The sequence below is a fragment of the Eptesicus fuscus genome, chromosome 7 (assembly GCF_027574615.1).
Source record: "Eptesicus fuscus isolate TK198812 chromosome 7, DD_ASM_mEF_20220401, whole genome shotgun sequence".
Lineage (NCBI taxonomy): Eukaryota > Metazoa > Chordata > Mammalia > Chiroptera > Vespertilionidae > Eptesicus > Eptesicus fuscus.
Window position 1 is genome coordinate 97,452,722 of NC_072479.1, and position 18,347 is coordinate 97,471,068.

General features: G+C 43.3%; 1 protein-coding gene across 1 annotated transcript; it reads left to right on the plus strand.

Annotated features, from left to right (window-relative positions):
• The first annotated feature begins 11,755 nt into the window (after positions 1-11,755).
• Positions 11,756-12,692, plus strand: ASCL4 (achaete-scute family bHLH transcription factor 4). Its single transcript, XM_028150138.2, has one exon. It carries the CDS (start codon positions 11,756-11,758, stop codon positions 12,245-12,247), a length of 492 nt encoding a protein of 163 aa, XP_028005939.2. The 3' UTR covers positions 12,248-12,692.
• The last annotated feature ends 5,655 nt before the right edge of the window (positions 12,693-18,347 follow it).

Sequence of the window (18,347 nt, forward strand, 5' to 3'; positions counted from 1 at the left end):
GGCTCGCCCCTCCCCCAGCTGAGCCCCTTCCGCGCGTGCGCACCGCGAGTCGCAGGCCGGCCGGGGTCGAGGTGCGGGCCGGGGCGGGGCGGGGCGGGGCGGGGCGGGGCGCGTTTCAGTCTGGCCGGATCGAGTCGAGCGCCGAGCGATCGACCCAGTTGCTAGGCAACCAGGGCTGAGGTCTATGGAGGGGCAGGTGAACGGAGCCCCTTAAGTAGCCCAGACTCCGGATTTCAAGGCATTTGTCCTACTAGGGAAGCGTGGGCCCACGAAATACGGGACCTAGCCCAGAGATGGCAGTGTTAGCCAGGAGAAATTAGAATTGCATCCCCAATATTTTTCACCATATGTTACCCCTGAGGGTTGTCCAGGTACCCTGCTTCAAGTCATAAATGTTGGTATTTGGGATTCTGTACAAATGTCCTCCCCCTTCTCTCTTTGTCCTTCGCTCCCTATTGCGTGCCAGGCACTGCGCTAAGCCCTGGGGACACCGTGATGGCTGAGGAAGATGGTCCCTGGTTCATGAGGATTGGACATGGAACCACAACACAATGCCTGGTCGCTTCCATACACCAGCAGACGAGCAGCGACCTAGGAATTCTTCTTTTCACTCAGAAAACATCGACTGAATTACATCTCATACATAGGGATACAAAATAAGACACACATCTTGACCTTCAACAGCTCGCAGTCTAGTGGAGACTGGTGAGTTTTGAAAATTAAGTCTCCTGTAAAAGGACAGAGGCACCAGCCTTTTGGTCTAGAGCTGAGAATGGTGTCAACTTACATAATGTTTTCCTCCCTTTACTTCTCATAAAGAGAAAGCACATTCCACATGAGGGAGCTAATCGCTGAACCTTAGCAGGTCACATTGGTTTTGCTTTCTTGTTGACAACACATAGAAATCTAAATCAAGGAAGTCAACATATCATAAGTGAAAGTATTCCCTAAAATGCCACTTCAAACCTAGAGCCAAAGGGATGATGATGATGCGTCTCATAAGAGGCTGAATGACTTCATTCTGGCTTTCCATCACTATTCCTTTTGAACAATTTTAATATCAGAGGTGTATATAAAAATAAGGTCGGATAAATCTAAGAGCTAAAAACTACAATACTTATAGACAAAAATATAGAAGAAAATCTGTATAACCTTGATAGGACACAAAAATCAGGAACCAAAAAAAAAAAAAATTAACAAATGGAGCTTCATTAAAATTAACACTTTTGGTCTTGAAAAGACATCGTCAACAAAATAAAAAATCAAGTCAGAGACAGGGAGAAAATATTTGCAAAACAAATACATGACAAAGGACTTTTGTCTGGAATCTATAAAGAATCCTTTAAACTCAAAAAATAAGAAGGCAACCCAGGGGTATGGCGTGGGGCGGTGGACGCGGGCGGAAAAAAAAAAGAAGGCAACCCAATTTTTAAATGGACCAAATATTTTTGAAAATCTACTTCACCAAATAAGATGTGTAGATGGCAATTAAGCACACAAAAAGATGAGGAACATCATTAGTTATTAGGGAAATGCAAATCAAAACACAATGAGGGAACATTACATACCTATTAGAATGTCCAAAATTAAAAAGACTAATAAGTGTTGGTGCAGATACAAAGCAACTGGAACTTTCATACTTCGCTGGTGGGAACACAAAATGCTCCAGCCATTTTAGAAAATAACTTAGCAATTTCTTATACCCTACAATTCAGTAATTACACTCCTAGGTAGTCACCCAAGAGAAAATAAAAATATATGTACAGACAAAGACTTATAAACAAACAAATGTTTATAAAGCTTTATTTGTAATACCCACAAATGGGAAACAATCCAAATGTCCATACTGGTGAATGAATAAATAAATTAGAGAATATCTACATTTTGGAATAGTACTCAGCAATAAAAAGGAACAAGCTATTGATGCATGAATGAATCTCAAAAGCATTAAGCTAAATGAAAGAAGCCATACACAAAAGATTACATAATACGTGTGTCATGTATATGAAATTGTAGAAAATTCTAGTAATAGAAAGCAGATAAGTGATTATCAGGAATTGGAAATGATTGGGAGGGGGTGAGACTGCCTACAAAAGGGCTGAGGGAACTTAGGAATGATTGAAAATATCTTGATTGTGGTAGTGGTTACATGACTGTAGATATTTGTCAAAATACATAGTGCACTTAAAATGCGTGAGTTTTAGCACATGTAAAAATACCTCGAAAAGGCAATTTTTTTTAAATGATGTCAGGACCCCGAAAATTGAAGCATCCTAACCCTATCCCTCAGATTAGATTAGGTCCACCGTATGCTTTCTCATCGTTCTTGTCTTTGTTGTAAGTAATTGTTTAATTTTTTGGCTCGCCAAGTAGATTTTCAGTTTTGGAGACAAGACCCATGTCCATCTTATGTAATGCTATATGGCATAGCACAATACCTAGCACAAGTGAGGTGCTCAATAAATGCAAGCCAAACTGGCATAGGTCTACGCTATGCTTATTGACTCATATATGTATTTATTTGGAGATGTACAGCAAATGGATGCCCAAAGGTTGCCTGAGGAGCTCATTTAGGGTGACTTGCCACTTTAAAAAGATATCAAGTTGCTCTGGCTTCGTAGCTCAGTTCGAGTGTCCTCCCGATATGCCACTGTGGTTCAATCCCCGGTCAGAGCACATGTAGGAATCAACTAATGAATGCATGAATGTGGAACAAAAAAATCTCTCTCTCTCTCTCTCTCTCTCTCTCTCTCTCTCTCTCTCTCTCTCTCAAATTGATAAATAAATAAAATTTTTTAAAGACACCAGTTGCCAGTTAAGACAACAAAAACAATGGGAGAATTACCAATCAATCACATAAGTAGAAATTAAGTGTTGCTGCTCTTTTAGTATTAGTGACCCAAGTATCAGAAAGGCTGTGAGCCGAAACCGGTTTGGCTCAGTGGATAGAGCGTCGGCCTGCGGACTCAAGGGTCCCAGGTTTGATTCCGGTCAAGGGCATGTACCTTGGTTGCGGGCACATCATCGGTGTTTCTAACTCTCTATCTCTCTCTCTTCCTCCCTGTAAAAAATCAATAAAATATATTTAAAACAAAAAAAGACTGTGAAACATATATGTAGGGTAGACCTTAGAGATAACTGTATATAAGATAAACCAGATAACAACCATTAACATTTTTGCTGGGTGGAGAACAAATTACCTTTAAACAGTATCTTCTAGCCCTAAGACAAGGACAGTAATGGGTAAGTTTGGGCCTGGATTGGGCTACTCAGGATATCTTTCTTTCAGTTGACTCTGAGTATGGTTTCTAATCCTGCTTCCAATTGCTCATGTTAAGGAGGGTCTGGAAATAGGACTTTTCATGCAGGTAAAGCTGTTCTTTGACATTCTTGGGATTCTCCTCCGTGAGCCTGATACAGTTATAATTTATTGTATCAGATTCTAACAGACTCATTTCTTTAATATTTGCGGAAAACAAGGAAAGAGTAGAGTTTATTCAACAAATATTTGTTGAGTGCCTACTATGTGCCAGGCATTGCTCTAGGCAATGGGCACAGCAGTGAACTAAACAGGCAAAAAACACCAGCCCTTGTGGAGCTTACATTATAGTAGAAGATGACAGATAATAAACAAATAATTAAAATATACCAGATAGCAATAAATAACCATGAAAAAAAACGTGGCAGGGAGGATAGCTAGAAAGTGCTCAGAGATGCGGGTGGGGGGGCGGGTTCCATTTTAAGTAGGGTAGACAGAGATGTCGCCATTGAAAGGTGGCATTTGAACTAAAGGAGGTGCGGGAGTCACCCCCGTGGACATCTAGAAGAAGAGCATTTTGGCAGAGGGAAAGACAAGTGAAAAGGCGCCAGGGAGGGAGGATGGCTGGCAGGTTTGAGGAATTGAAGGAGGCCAGGAACACTAAACTGTACTATCCAATATGGCAGCCTCAAGCCACTAGCCACATGTGGTTCCTGAGCCCTGAAATGTGCCTGGTTCAAATAGTGTGATTATCTTAGGGTGAGAGAGGACAATAGAGGGACTGTGTTCATGGCCCCAGTTCTTTACTCTTCCCGGTAACCATGCCCTTTGCTAGTACAGGTGACTTTACAAGTTATCCGAGGAAGAAGTGGAACTTTTTTCCCGCCCTTTGATTCTGAGTTTGCCCTATCAGACATGCCAGAACTCAGCCGAACTCAGCCTACGTCCTTGCCCCTCAGGCTCATGCACTAAATAAATGCTTGTTGTCTTAAGCTAGTGAGTCTGGAGGTGGTTTGTTTGGTGGCCATTCTGAAGAGGCAGCCTTCCTTTTCTTGGCTAGGCTCTGGCTCTCTGCTCTGACCTTGGGAAGCTGTCACGTGGGCATCAAAGATTAAGCATTGGTATTTGGAACGTTATTTCTTTGGGGCTGATGTTCTAAGTGCCTGGTATAGCTAGCTCCTCTAATGGCTGCAAAATGGCTTGTTTTTTCAATGGAGTGGATGTGGGGCTGGAACGGGGATAATCTTGTGTGTTCTGTTACCTCTTTGGACTTAAAAAGTGGAGCACGGCCTGGTGCTGCACTTGATTTCTCAGATCTGAAGGAACTAGAATCATTTCAGCAGAGGACGGCCCAGGCTGTAACGGCTGACGGAGCCCCGACTGCTCAGGCTTTGGAGTGCCCCACTCATTGAGACTGAGAAGAATTAGAAATCGAGGGAACAATCTGTGGAGTTTAACCAAAGAAATTTTTATGTTGGTATCTTTCATTTGTAACCCATAAGGGTAAGGTTATTTAAACGTTAGGTTTTAATTTATCCCTAGCAATTCGATTATGGGGGGGTATAATTTTAAATTTAGAGTATTATTGTATTGATAAATTATTTGATTGCATAACCTCTGGCCAGCTACATTGGAACGTTCTTCATTAGAAATAGGGAAAGAATCGAGAATGAGTTTTTGGCCTCGGGACCACCAGGCTTTGGGGTTAATTTAACATATTGTTCTGATCTATTTTAGGGTTTTAAGGCATAAAAATTAAATTGCCCATCTGTGATTCTAGGACTATCACAAAGGAGTAGTAGTGGCCAATGAAGGAGGATGACAACTCAGGAGGGAAAGATAAGAGCATTACCAGCGGCCTCCTAAAATTCCAACAGTAAGGATAAAAGAAATTAAAAAGTAACTGAAAATGTAGCACTTAAGAACTTCCATGTAGTTATTAGGATGTGGTTTACCAAGTCTTCAAGGACTAGATCATTTCCACCTTTTACAAATGCTTCCACAGCATAGAAATAGATGGAAAGCTACTCACTTTTTTTTAAAGTTTAAATTAATGCTGAAACTTAAAAAAAGGAGAGCACGAGAATATAAAACTATGAACCAATATAATGTGGGACTGTGGGAACAAAGTCTCAATAAAATATTAACAAATTGAACCCAGCCGAGTATTAAAAGAATTATGACTCCACAAGATTTAATCCCAGGAATGCAAAAAGCTTCAACATTAGCAAACCTATTATTGTAGTTTACTGCACTAATAAAGAAGAAAATATGCATGGTTATCTTTATATATGCATTAGATAAAATCTAATAGCCATTCCTAATAATACTCTTAGCAAACTAAGAGTAGAAGAAAATTTCCTTAATTTGATAAAGAATATCTTCGATATGGTGGAACATTAGAAGCTTTCCTGTAAAAAATATAAGGATGCTAGCTAGCTATTCCTACTACAATTAGCATTGGATTGAAGATCTTAGGCAATGAAATTCAATAAGAAAAATAAATGAGTTATTACAAGGAAGAAACAAAACTATGATTACTAAAACTATGGTATTAGTAGACAATATGATTATAGTTAAAATCCTACAAAATCATCTTTTGAAAATAATGATTAGAACTACCATGAGTGGGATGTTGCTTTACAACTGTATACGTTTAGCAAAACTTGTGTATTTAATAATGTGCATTTAACTGTATGAAGATTTTTACCTCAAAAACCATTATAAAAAAAAAACCATTATAACTAATAAGAGAGATCTCTGCAATGTCTGGATTAAAGATTAACATGAAAAAAAATCAGTAGCTTTGAAGAATAGAAAAATATTCTATTCACACCAGCAACCAAACCTAGAAATATGTAAAATCTACATGAAGAAACCTGTGGACCTTTATTAAAGGACAAAAAAGAAACCCTGAATTAATGAGTTCTATGTTCCTATAAGAGAGCTTCAATCTACACTAATAAAAGAAAGATGCAAATTGACCATACCTCGTGATGCCCACCAGCCAATCAGGAGTGAGTATGCAAATCAACCCAACAAAGATGGCTGGTTAATTTGCATACACAGGTGCTGAGCGGCCAGGGGCGGGGCGGAATGCTTGCACCATCTCCATGGTGAAGACGCAGGCGTTCCTCACCACCCAAGCCGATCTAGGCCTCTGTGCAGCGTGGGAAGGCGGAAAGTCGGCACCTGGCCAGAGAGAAGGCAATGCAGGCAGCCAGGGGAAGGAAGGCCCATTCTTGCACAAATCTTTGTGCATCAGGCCTCTAGTATTTTATAAAAAGTCCATTCTTTCTCTGGCTGGTTTTCTCAGTGGTTAGAGCACCAGCCCTCAGACCGAAGGGTTGTGAGTTCGATTCCCAGGCAAGGGGTACCTCAATTGTAGGTTCAATCCCTGGCCCCGTTTGGGGTGAGTATGGGAGGCAACCAATTGATGGGTCTCCCTTGCATCGATGTTTCTCTCCCCCCTCTTCTTCCCTCCCTCCCTTCCACTCTCTCTAAAACTCAAAGGAAAATAATATCCTCAGGTGAGGATTAAAAAAAAAAGAAGCCAATTCTCCCTCAATCTGTATATTTAACACAATCTCAATTAGAATCCCAAAATTTGTTTGTTTATTTGTTTCTCCTGGATACAAAAGAGCATGTCACCTTTCTTGCTCTTCTTTTCCAACTTTGGGCATCCTTGCTCAATAGTTATTCCAGATGAACTGTAGTCAGCCACCCATTCTCCAAGCCTTGAGTTTGGTGCCTTTTTCTGATTCACACCAAGGTGCCACATAGACAAGGAAAGGCCTTGTAAAACGTGTGGTTGGAGAGGTAGCCTAAATAAGAAAGAAAAGACAAAAACCGTAAGGAAAGAATTCATGTATTTGACTACATCAAAATTTTACATTTCTATATGATAAAAAAAACAGCAGAGACAAGATTAAAATGCATTTGAGATGAGACCAAAAAAAAAAAAAAAGTACTAGATGGTACCTAAATATTTGTGGTTCTTTAAATCTGGCTGTAAGTTATATTATCTTTAAAAGAGAATATAGTGATGTGGGTAAAGGATTAATAAAGCTTTTACCCTTCTGCATGACAGTTGGACCTTCAGTTAACTTTCTGTTATCTGTTCCTCTAAAACCTGATAAAATAGACTTGTCAACTATGTCGTTAGCCGACATTACTTATATTAGAGCAATTACTTGATTGGTAAATTGCATTTGGTCTGGCAAAACTGTAATTACCTGATGGGAGAGCATAGCTTTGGGCTTTCCTGAGTGTGAAAACTCTTTAATTGGCCCTGGTGGGTCCCTGGAAGCTCTGTCTGTGAGGTGGGTACAAGAAAGACTGGCTCCTGAGGGCTATGAGTCTTCTAAGTCAGGGCAGCTGCCCCAGGAACCTGGCGTAAGTCTTCTTTCCTTGCACCTGAGCTGTCACGTGGTGGCAGGCAGTTTGGAGAGAGCAGCTGTGTGATCGCTTTGTAGATTATTACCCGCTCTCCCAGGCAGGTGGAACACCTAATTCTGCTGTGCTCCAAGCAGTCGTTCCCTCCAAATGAATCTGATGCTCATTGTGGCCCATGGTGGTCTTAGCGAATCTCGATGTTGAGTTGTACCTGAGAAGACCCATGGTGGATGCTGCATGTGGTGATATCGTTTATTATATAGAAAAAGGCTGATTGGATAGAATCATGTTGGATAATCAATCTGAGTGTGAACTACACCTGTGAGGAATCTGATTGCTATCATGAGTTCATAATACTGTATGTTTCCCTGTTCCCTCTTGTGATAGTTGCAAATACGGGGCCAGAAGAGTATGTACACCTCTGTGTCATGAGCCTAGGAAGCCCAAATCTATAATATGATATCAGGCATTTCACAGTGGAGCAAAGTCTCTTCACCTCCCATGTTTCAAGCAAGTGACGAAGGACCTGTCTGAGTTTTAGGGATGGAAGTTTTCCTTGACCTTAGAGATGCCTTTAAATCTACTGAACCTGGCCTTTTTTTTTTTTTTTTTTTTTTTTTTTTTTTTGAGAGAGAGAGAGAGAGAGAGGGGGGGAGGAAAGAGAGAGAGAGAGAGAGAGAGAGAGAGAGAGAGAGAGAGAGAGAGAGAGAGAGAGATCAATTTGTTGTTTCACTTTTTTATGCATTCATTGGCTGTTTCTTGTATGTGCCCTGACCAGAGAGCGAAACCTGAAACCTTGGCGTATTGGCCGACACTCTAACCAACTGAACTACCCAGCCAGGGCTTTGAACCTGATTTTTAGTGACCTGCATTCCCCCTTTATAAGTAGATCCACATAGGGCTACACAAGCCTCGTCCCAGTGTCATTGGAGGTTTAGCATCCTTGTTACTCAGTCTAGTCAGTCTTGTGGGAGACATCTTTAAAGTTGCAGAGAGCACTTATCCGGGTCAAAACTGACTGGAGATTGATTGGGAGTCAGAACCTCCTCTTTTTGTCTCTTTTGTCTTGAAGAAGGAGGCCTCCCCTACTCCCCACCTTCACATCTTGTGAGTAAAACAATGCTTCTCACTGGAAAATACATTATTTCCAATGCATTTATGCCTTCAAAAAGCATAAGAAAAACTCTCATCGGCGTTCTTTGTGACCGTGTAGATGCATCATACATCACTTGGACCCTACAAAAGACCACTGCAGGATCAGGATCCGGCGGTTTTAGATTATAGTATTAGTGGGGTGGTGGGGGAGAGGTGGGCCTTAGTCCTATAGGTATTTATTCTTCAGAAACAAATTTACAGAGCCGGGAAACCTGGTCCACGGGCTGCAAATTGTCATAATAAACCTGGTGGTTTGGGTCAGATTAGGGTGTCCTTTAAGTTTTCTTTACATTCTCTTATTATTTTAAACTTCATTAGATTAAAAAATACAGAAGTAATGTGTTCTTTGGTGATGAGTTCAACAGCAGAGAGATTCATGAAGAAAAATAAACATCCTATCCCCAATGCCACCCTTTTAAAAGTTCAGTGTTTGTCTTTCCACTTCATTTTCTGTGCTCACACAAATACATATAAAGACATATGTGTCATGAAGAATACTTTGTTCTGACTTCAAGCTGGATATGTTACTCTGCAATTTCTCCTTTTCACTTAACACATTATGAACACATCTACAAGTTCTCCCATACAGATCTAATTCATTACCTTTAATAATAGCATAATATTCTAAAACGATTAGCTCTTTTTCTATTGGCGGACATTCAGGCTGTTTCCTTTTTTCTTTTTTAAAATCCACTACAAACAATGTTGCAATAGATATTAATGTACGTAGAAATCCATATTGGTGCATTTATTTTTGGACAAATTGTAGGGATCTCTGGGTCAAAGGATATGTGATGCGCACTATTAATTTCAATACTTATTTTCCCAAAAGCTTGTCGCAGTGTATGCTTCTGCCCCTCCCCCAAATCTTTGCCTGTCCTGGATGTTAGTAACCTTTTTCATTCCTGCGAATCTGAGGATGAAAAATACCTTTTAACTGTTCTCTCCTTTGCTCCCCACCCTCCAAATCTATCCTCCACTCTGCAGATAGTGATCGGTTTGAAAAACAAATTTTACTCCATCACCTCCCTGCTCAAAATACTCCACTTATTTTCTGTCATTCTTAGAATAAAGGCCAATATCTTTAACATGACAAAAAAAAAAAAGAAAAAGAAAAAGAAAGAGAAAGAAAAAGAAAAGAAAAGAAAAGAAAAGGAAAGAAAAGAAAAGAAAATCATCTAGGTGATCTAATCACCTAGGTGGGCCTCTCAGGTGGGCTTTTCTCCCAACAGGAAGGGCCTTCTCCAGGTCTAACTCTACTGAGAAATTAAGATGACATATTAGCTTGTTTGCCGGAACAAGCCTCATAGGGAGTTACACTTTTTCAAATGTGACTAACTTATGCCTGAAAGGAATAATTATTTCTATATTATGTGCCTTGATGGAAGTGTTTTTCCAGTTGCTTGGGGCAGATCATTTAGAGTAAACAGGGAAACGAAGGACTTGTCAAAAAAAAAACAACAACACACACACAAAAAAAACATGTTAGGGCGACACCTTGGCTCCCAAGGAATAGGCAGAAAGTCTGATCGTAAAAGTAGGGGGTTTTTGCCTCTCTTGTTTTTAAGTTGGACTTTTAAAGCTGAAGCTGCCTTTAATGTGCTGGTTTGCAGAACAGGAAATCTGATTTTTCGGTGTGATAACACATTCTTTGACATTAACCCGTACAGTTGGATTTTTAATGACACTTTCATCTTCAAAGCCCTTCACCATCACGGGTGGATTAATTATTCGCTTTTTTTTTGGTTGTGTGTTAAAAAGTCTTCAAAGCCTTCATCCTTTCCTCCTTGGAATTGGGGCTCTTCACCTTTCAAATGTTGCTTTCCTGCCCCCAAGGGGGACAATAAATTGCCTCTCTCTCTCTCTCTCTCTTTTTTTTAAGACAAAAAGAATACAATAGAAATATACTCTTTACACTATGGAAAGCTGATGTCCTTATATCCTGGGTGGGATTAGAAGAGGTCGGAAAGCAGTGTTTAAACTGTGTTTACAGTAAGCACGGTGAGATGGAACTCTGGCGAAGAGTGTTTGTTACCGCTCGGGCTTTTGATGTGCCCCTGAAAAGCACCAGCTACACAGAGCACCCTGCGTTCGCCATCGGGGAGCCTAATAGGTTAGTGTAGCTAAAGTATTATTTCCATTCCTGTCCCCTTCAAACACTGTCTGGTTGGGTATTTTAAAGACTCGGTTTTGGAGAAGAAAACCCTCAAGCCTTCCCCGCTGGGGTCCTCCTGGATTTGACACGTGTTATAACCACAAGGGAGCAGTCTTTCTTTTGATGAGGTCTTCTCTCCACCTCCCCCCAAAATGAAAGAGCAAGTGCAAGTTTGCAAACAGCCTAAAAGCCCTTTCCATTAGCCCTGGACGCCGGAAACCACAAAGGGCAGTTCAAGTTTTGATTTCCAAGGCGAAAGCCTCCGGTGGAGTTTCGCTCCGCCGCCAGGAGGCCTGTTGGTTCCTGGGAGGAGCCCGCGTGAATCCTCGAGGATTCCTAGGCTCTTGAAGACCCAGCTCAGTGGATTACAGTAATTGCAAACCTCAGGTGGCTTCGGAAGATTACTCTGTTTGGTGTGCGCTCACATTTCCAGGCTGGGGGGGACCGAGCAGAGGAACCCCTTTTGTTATCTTTTTGAAAGAAGAAGATCAGAGAGGAAGACGAGGTTTGAAGTGTGGATTAGGGGTCCTAAATCTTTGCCTGGCACCTCCGTCTGGAACTTTTATAAAGAGATCGAGGAGTGCACCGACTCGACGGGAACCATGCGAAGTTTCCCTGCAGCGCGTCCTGGAACTGAGCTTCGGGACTCAGAAACTTCCCCCCACGCAGACCTTCTGGGCCAGGCGGTCTGAATGGACCATCCTCTCCGCTTTGAAGATCTGCAGCCTCGTTTCCTGCCGAGACATTAACTTCTCGGTGGATCTGTGTGTTGGCTTTTTTTTTGGCGAGGGATGGAGAAACGTAAATCGGCCGGACTGCTGACCTTGCCGTACCCCCTCCACCCGGGGCCCCTGGGCCTGCCCGAGACCCTGCCCCGCCTCGCTCTGAGGGACCCCTTCAGGGTCTCCTGGCATCTGGACGCCGCGTGCTGCGCCCCGAGACGGCCCTACCTGCCCCTGCCGCTGGACGGCGCCTTCGAGCCCGCCTTCCTCCGCAAGCGCAACGAGCGCGAGCGGCAGCGGGTGCGCTGCGTGAACGAGGGCTACGCGCGCCTCCGAGACCACCTGCCCCGGGAGCTGGCGGGCAAGCGCCTGAGCAAGGTGGAGACGCTCCGCGCCGCCATCGGCTACATCAAGCACCTGCAGGAGCTGCTGGAGCGCCACGCGCGGGGCCAGGAGGGCCCGGCCGGCCCCCCGCGCAGGTCTGAGTGCAACAGCGACGGCGAGTCCAAGGCCTCGTCCGCGCCTTCGCCCTGCAGCGAGCCCGAGGAGGGGGGCAGCTAGCGAGCCCGGGACCCCCGCCCGGACCCCGGCGCCCGCGGCACCGCGCGCCTTTGCCGCCTGGTCTAAGGTTTATCTCCGAAGGTGGTTGCGTTTTTAATCTGGTTTCTCCTCCAGGAAAAAAAAAAAAAAAATCTTAGAAAAAAAGAAATGAGTGCTTTAAAGGGAAAAAGATATTCTGACATTCTGGTTGGATGCCCTCCTCCCCCTTTTACTGGCTTTGTGCCTCCCACGTCAAGGTGCTTGCTGAAGGAAACTTCTGTACTTCTCACGTGCAGACGGTACCAGATTCGGAGCCCCTCATTCTGGAAACCCAGAGGGCAGTAACAGTGGGGGTTTCCCTCCGACATTGGTGTGGGGCAATCATGTACGTAGATATTGCAACAAATCCAACCTTAACCAAGGAAGAACTTTCCAAAAGTAAATAAATAAAGGACCGTTCTTAAGACGAGAGGGGTTTTTTCCTGCATTCCTTCCCTTAGGAATTACATTCGGCGGCACCGGCACTTGCTTGGGCGGAGGTGAGGGGGAGCGGACACCCGAGAACGCGGGGGCCAGGGCGCTGCGGGCCAGTCTGTGCTGTTGGCTGAATGGGTGAACCGCGGCGCTGGAGAAGGCGGTGTCGACTTGATGCTTCCTGCTTCATCAAAAAAGTGGCTTTTTTGGAAACCCCATAGGATTCAGCAGATCACATGTTAGTGTCAATGATCTTTTTGGAAGAGAACTCAGATCTGTGTGAAAACTTACTTTTCCTCTCAGTTATTATTTTTTCCCCCTTTTCTTTGCATCGCTCTTGTCGTTCTTAGTCAACTGTTGGTTAAATTGAAGTGACACTGACTTTGTTTGTTTGTTTGTTTAAAGTAAAATGCTTAGATGGTTGAACGGGATGGACTGGGGTGGGTCCATTCTCACACTTGCATCACAACGAGGGCTCCCAATTATCGAGTGCCTCCGGCTTGTTCCTAGTCTCTTAAAAATACTTAATTCTGGTCATTTATTTTTTTTTTTTCCTCTGAGAAACAATTACAAAACCAAAGATAAGTTTAAAAAAAAACTGACATAAGATGAACTTCCTCTCTCAGTTCTTGTCTAATATGCTGAATTGCCCTTTCCTCATATATAGCTTTGGTGTGGGGGTGGGGAACGGGGCTAGGAAATATACAAGGAGAGGAAACTGACAAGGGTGAGCCCTTCAGGGAATTGTTTCACTTGACCCCCACACTGGCTTCATTAGGGAGGTTGTATTACTCCCCCCCCCCCCCATTCTACAGATGTGTCAACTGAGGGAAGCTAATAGCCAGTGAACATCTTTCACATGCCAGGAATTAGGCTGTGTGCTTTTTTTTTTTTTTTTACATTTGGTTGTATTTAATTTTCATACATCTCTGAGGTGGGTATTACTCCTATTTTGTGGTTAAAAAAAGCAGCTCAAGGAGATTGCCTGCCTGGCCCAGACCCGTGTTGCTGCCATTAGTGGAGCTGAGGTCCAGTCCTACCTCCGTCTGACCCCAACGCCCAACTTGCTGTCTCCCTTATCATGCCTTCCCTTGCTCTCAGCGAATGTTACGTGGCCCGTGGAATGCTGAATCCATGTTAGAAAGTATAATTACGAATATTTATAACGATGAGTATAATGGTATTCTGTTGTTTTCGGCTGCACAGATAGATAAATGCTGTGCAATGATTCACAACCAAGCTTTCTTTTTTCCTAAGAACAGGGGCGGAGCTCTTGAGTTTGAATGAGCAGGATATAAGAGCTGTTTTCTCTAATCTCACACACTCCCATAACATATCCACTTTAGCCTTTAGGCAGGTTGTTATTCTACACTAGAGGCCCGGTGCACGAAATTCGTGCACTGGGCAGGGGTTGTGTCCCTCAGCTCAGCCTGCACCCTTTCGCAATCCAGGACCCCTTGGGGGATGTCTGCCTGCCATGAGCCCGGCTTCTGGCTGAGTAGGGGTGGGGGGTGAGGCAGGGGGAGGTGAGCGCATTCAACCAGAAACTAGCTTGCTGCTCCTTAGGAGCTGGCCCTGCCACCCCCCTCCCCCCCCCCCCCCCCCGCCACCGCCCTCCCCCCATTGATCATTCAGGAAGGTCATTCTTGCTTCAGCCCTCACAGCCCCCCCCCCCCCCCCCCCCTCTGTCTGGATATTCAGCTGTTAAGTCTAATTAGCATATTAGCTCTTTAATATATAGGATGGGGGCTTCAGTGAAGCAAGCCTAACTGAGATATATTTACTAATTAGGAAAAAAGAAAAGGGAAAACATTCATGCTGCCTTCCTAGGTGAGTTGGAGGAAATTAACCAAGTTGTTAAAAACCTTGAGAGACTTTTTTAGGTGTCTTAGTGGGACAGTAATCACAATGTCCATTCCTTTATTCTACTCTCTTTTCTAAAGTAGGAATAATAACCTGGTCGGGAGCTCAGTTGGTTAGAGCATGTCCTGATATGCCAAGTTTGCAGGTTTGATTCCCAGTCAGGGCACAGACAAGGATCAACCAATGAATGCCTAAATAAGTGGAAAAACAAATCAATGCTTCTCTCTCAAATCAATAAATAAAAAATTTGAAAGTAGGAATAATAATAAGAAAACAGTATATTTCGTTTAATCTACACAGACTATGTGATTGTTTTTTAACTGCAGGGAAAAAGAAATACTTTTTCTTTACTTTGTTAAAATAGTTGTATAAAGTCTGTGAATAAATATCCTTTGCTGAGATAAATGACTTATAAAGAGAAGGAAGGTCAATTTTAAAGGGAACTTTATTTTGGATAAAATGCCTTGAGAGACTTTTAATGAGGTTTTGTTTGAAGCCTACTGAGAATAAGGCAATAATTTTGAGAAACCTTTTGAAAAAATAAAATCCCAGCTCAATTATATACCTATTTTTAGAGAAAAAACAAAATCAGGCAGTTTTTCTGGAACCTTCCTGATGGCTTACAGGAGGAGCACCATTCCAGGAATGAGACCTTTTAAAATGTTCAGTCTCCCCTTTTCCTGTGAATGAATGCTTCATTAACCATAGAACCATTTGATTCTCAAAAGGAAGAAAATGGGTTCTAGGTACTTTCACCATAGTATCCCTGGCACAATCATTTTTGCTGCAAACATTTTCGCCCACATCACTAGTTGACCATAAGGCGATCTTGCTGCATAAAAGATAAAGTAACTGGTTGACCGTTGGGGTTTTTGTTTGTTTGGTTTCATTTCCGCATTGACGAATCAACTGTGTTCGGTGGACTTAATGTACTTAAGCTAGCTGTCAGTTTGGTTTCATTTCTTCATTGACAAGTTTCCCCAGTTACTCCCATTTTTATATTGCATATAAATCTTGTCCTGGCCAGCGTGCCCAGTGGGTAGAGCATCTGCTCACCCACCAAAGGGTCTCGGGTTTGATTCCCAGTCAAGGGCCCTGGTCGTGGTACGTGCAGGAAGCAACCAGAGGATGAAGATGTGTCTCTCTCACATCGATGTTTCCCGCCCCCCGCCCCCTCTCTTTCTCACTCCTTCCTACTCTCTCTGAAAAGTAATGGAGAATATATCCTCTGGTGAGGATGAACAAAAAACAAACAGATCTTAGCTAGGCCTCATAATGGCCTAGACGGTGATAAGCAGATAGGGTGATGGTGATGGTCTTAAAATAGATGAAGATGATTTGCCCCAAGAGTTGGTTTCTTCTCCTCCTCCTCCTCCTCCTCCTCCTCCTCCTCCTCCTCCTCCTCCTCCTCCTCCTCCTCCTTCTTTTGGTTTCTTATTTTGAAACCCATGACATTGGGAGGAAAGACACTGAGGGCCCTCTCTGAGGGTGCAGAGTTGAACCCACATTTCCCACAGAACAAAGACAAGTGCTTAGATACAATCCACAAAGTAAAATCAGTTATCTGCACAGTATTACCATGAATCCACACACATTTTTAATGTATTCAAATATTTTGTATTTCTCAATAAACTTTAAAAAAGGTTATGTCCTTGTTAAGGTCCCTCTTTTATTTTCCATGATTTTATCCTTTTTATGGCAAAATTGCCTTATGGTCAATTCCTTAGGTGGTGAAAGAGTTTGTCGTGAAAACGCTTGTGGCAAATATCTACGGCAAAGATGCTACAGAGAAAATACCGGACATGGACACAATCAATTGCCAGCAGGCTATGTAGAAGCCGTAGAGGGGAGTTTTAAGGAAATGACGAATTCATGAAAGGAGAAACATTTATATGGCCTTCAAGGTCTTCCCTGATTTTTGGCCACTCAGTCCAGACATATCCAACGACTATAAATTGTTTTTACGGTATTCCCTGAGGTTCATAAACCTAATAGCTGTGACACCCCACCCCCACCCCCACCCGAGTGTGCAAAGAATGAGAGGCAGTGTTGGGGTGTGGCAGTGTGTGCCCTGGCCTAGGGCTTGGCCCTACTCTGCCACTCACTGACCTGATGACCTGAGATGCGTCCCTAACTTCTGTGCTCTCGGTTCCCTGTGCTAGGACACTCGAATATTATATTGCATCATCTTTTAGGCCTTCCAGCTAGAAAATGCCTTTCATCTGACATGCGCAGAGTCCTAGACCAGGGGCGACAAATGCCCACATACCTGCCTCCTGCACATGGGACAGCAGCAGCCTCTCTCCCACTAGAAAGATCCAGTCCCAGAGCTGCAGCTTCTTCTTTCTGAGTTCTAGTTGCTGTTATAATGCCTATTTTTTTTTTTTTTTCAAAAACAAGCTTCATAATTTTTGTCGAATAGAATTTTTTTTTTAAATATATTTTATTGATTTTTTCACAGAGAGGAAGGGAGAGGGACAGAGAGTCAGAAACATCGATGAGAGAGAAACATCGATCAGCCGCCTCCTGCACATCCCCCAATGGGGATGTGCCCGCAACCAAGGCACATGCCCTTGACCGAAATCGAACCCGGGACCCCCCAGTCCGCAGGCCAGCGCTCTATCCACTGAGCCAAACCGGTTTCGGCATTGTCGAATAGAATTTAAAGAATCTTACAATCTTGCCCAGCCAGCGCGGCTCAGTGGTTGAGCGTCAACCTATGAACCAGAAGGTCACAGTTCAATTCCTAGTCAGGGTGCATGTCTGGGTTGTGAGCTTTATCCCCAGTGTGGGACGTGCAGGAGGCAGCCAATCAATAATTCTTTCTCTTCATTGATGCTTCTCTCTCTCCCTTCTTCTCTGAAATCAATAAAAAAAAAGTTTTTTTTAAAAGTATCTTACAATCTAGAGGAAAAATGTACCCCTTTTGCCTCAACATGAGGAAAAAAGGTGTAAGTGGTATAACTGGTGTCCTAAATGAAAAATGGTATGAGGATACAGAGCAGCTTTAAGTGAGTAGAGAACTAGGAGGAAAAGCTTTTGGGGTTGTGGCATCGGTGGGTGAAAACGGAATGAGAATTACAGGCAGATGGTCCAAGGGGAACAGAGATGTCTCAAAGGCAGGAACTGTGATTAGAGAGAAGCTGAGTAATAGGATGGCTAAGACAAGGTTCTAGAAGGCATTGGAAGCCAGGTTAAAAAACAAAATTGTGGCCGAAGCCGGTTTGGCTCAGTGGATGGAGCGTCGGCCTTCGGACTGAAGGGTCCCAGGTTCGATTCCGGTCAAGGGCATGTGCGTTGGTTGCGGGCACATCCCCAGTGGGGGTTGTGCAGGAGGCAGCTGATCGATGTCTCTCTCTCATCGATGTTTCTAACTCTCTATCCCTCTCTCTTCCTCTCTGTGGAGGATCAATAAAATATATTTTTAAAAAAAATTACAAAAAAAACAAAATTGTGAACTTTATTTTTTAGACAATGGGGAACTATTGAAAAAACGACTTTTTGTTTGTTTGGAAAGAGGGTGAACCGTTTAGCATTGTGGTTGAGGATCACTCTAGTGGCAGGAAGCAGCAGGCCAATAGGATATTGCAATAATGAAGAGAGGAAGTGAGAGCCTAACCTGCCGCGTGGCAGTGGGAATGGGAAGGAGGAGATGGACTGGGAGGCCATGTGGGAGTAGCACGGATAGGTCTTGCTAACTCAGAAGAGGGGGAGGAGTGAGGAGGGAGAGGGCTAAGTTAAAGACACCGCTACTAAGTCCCCATCCAATGAAACGGGGAGCACA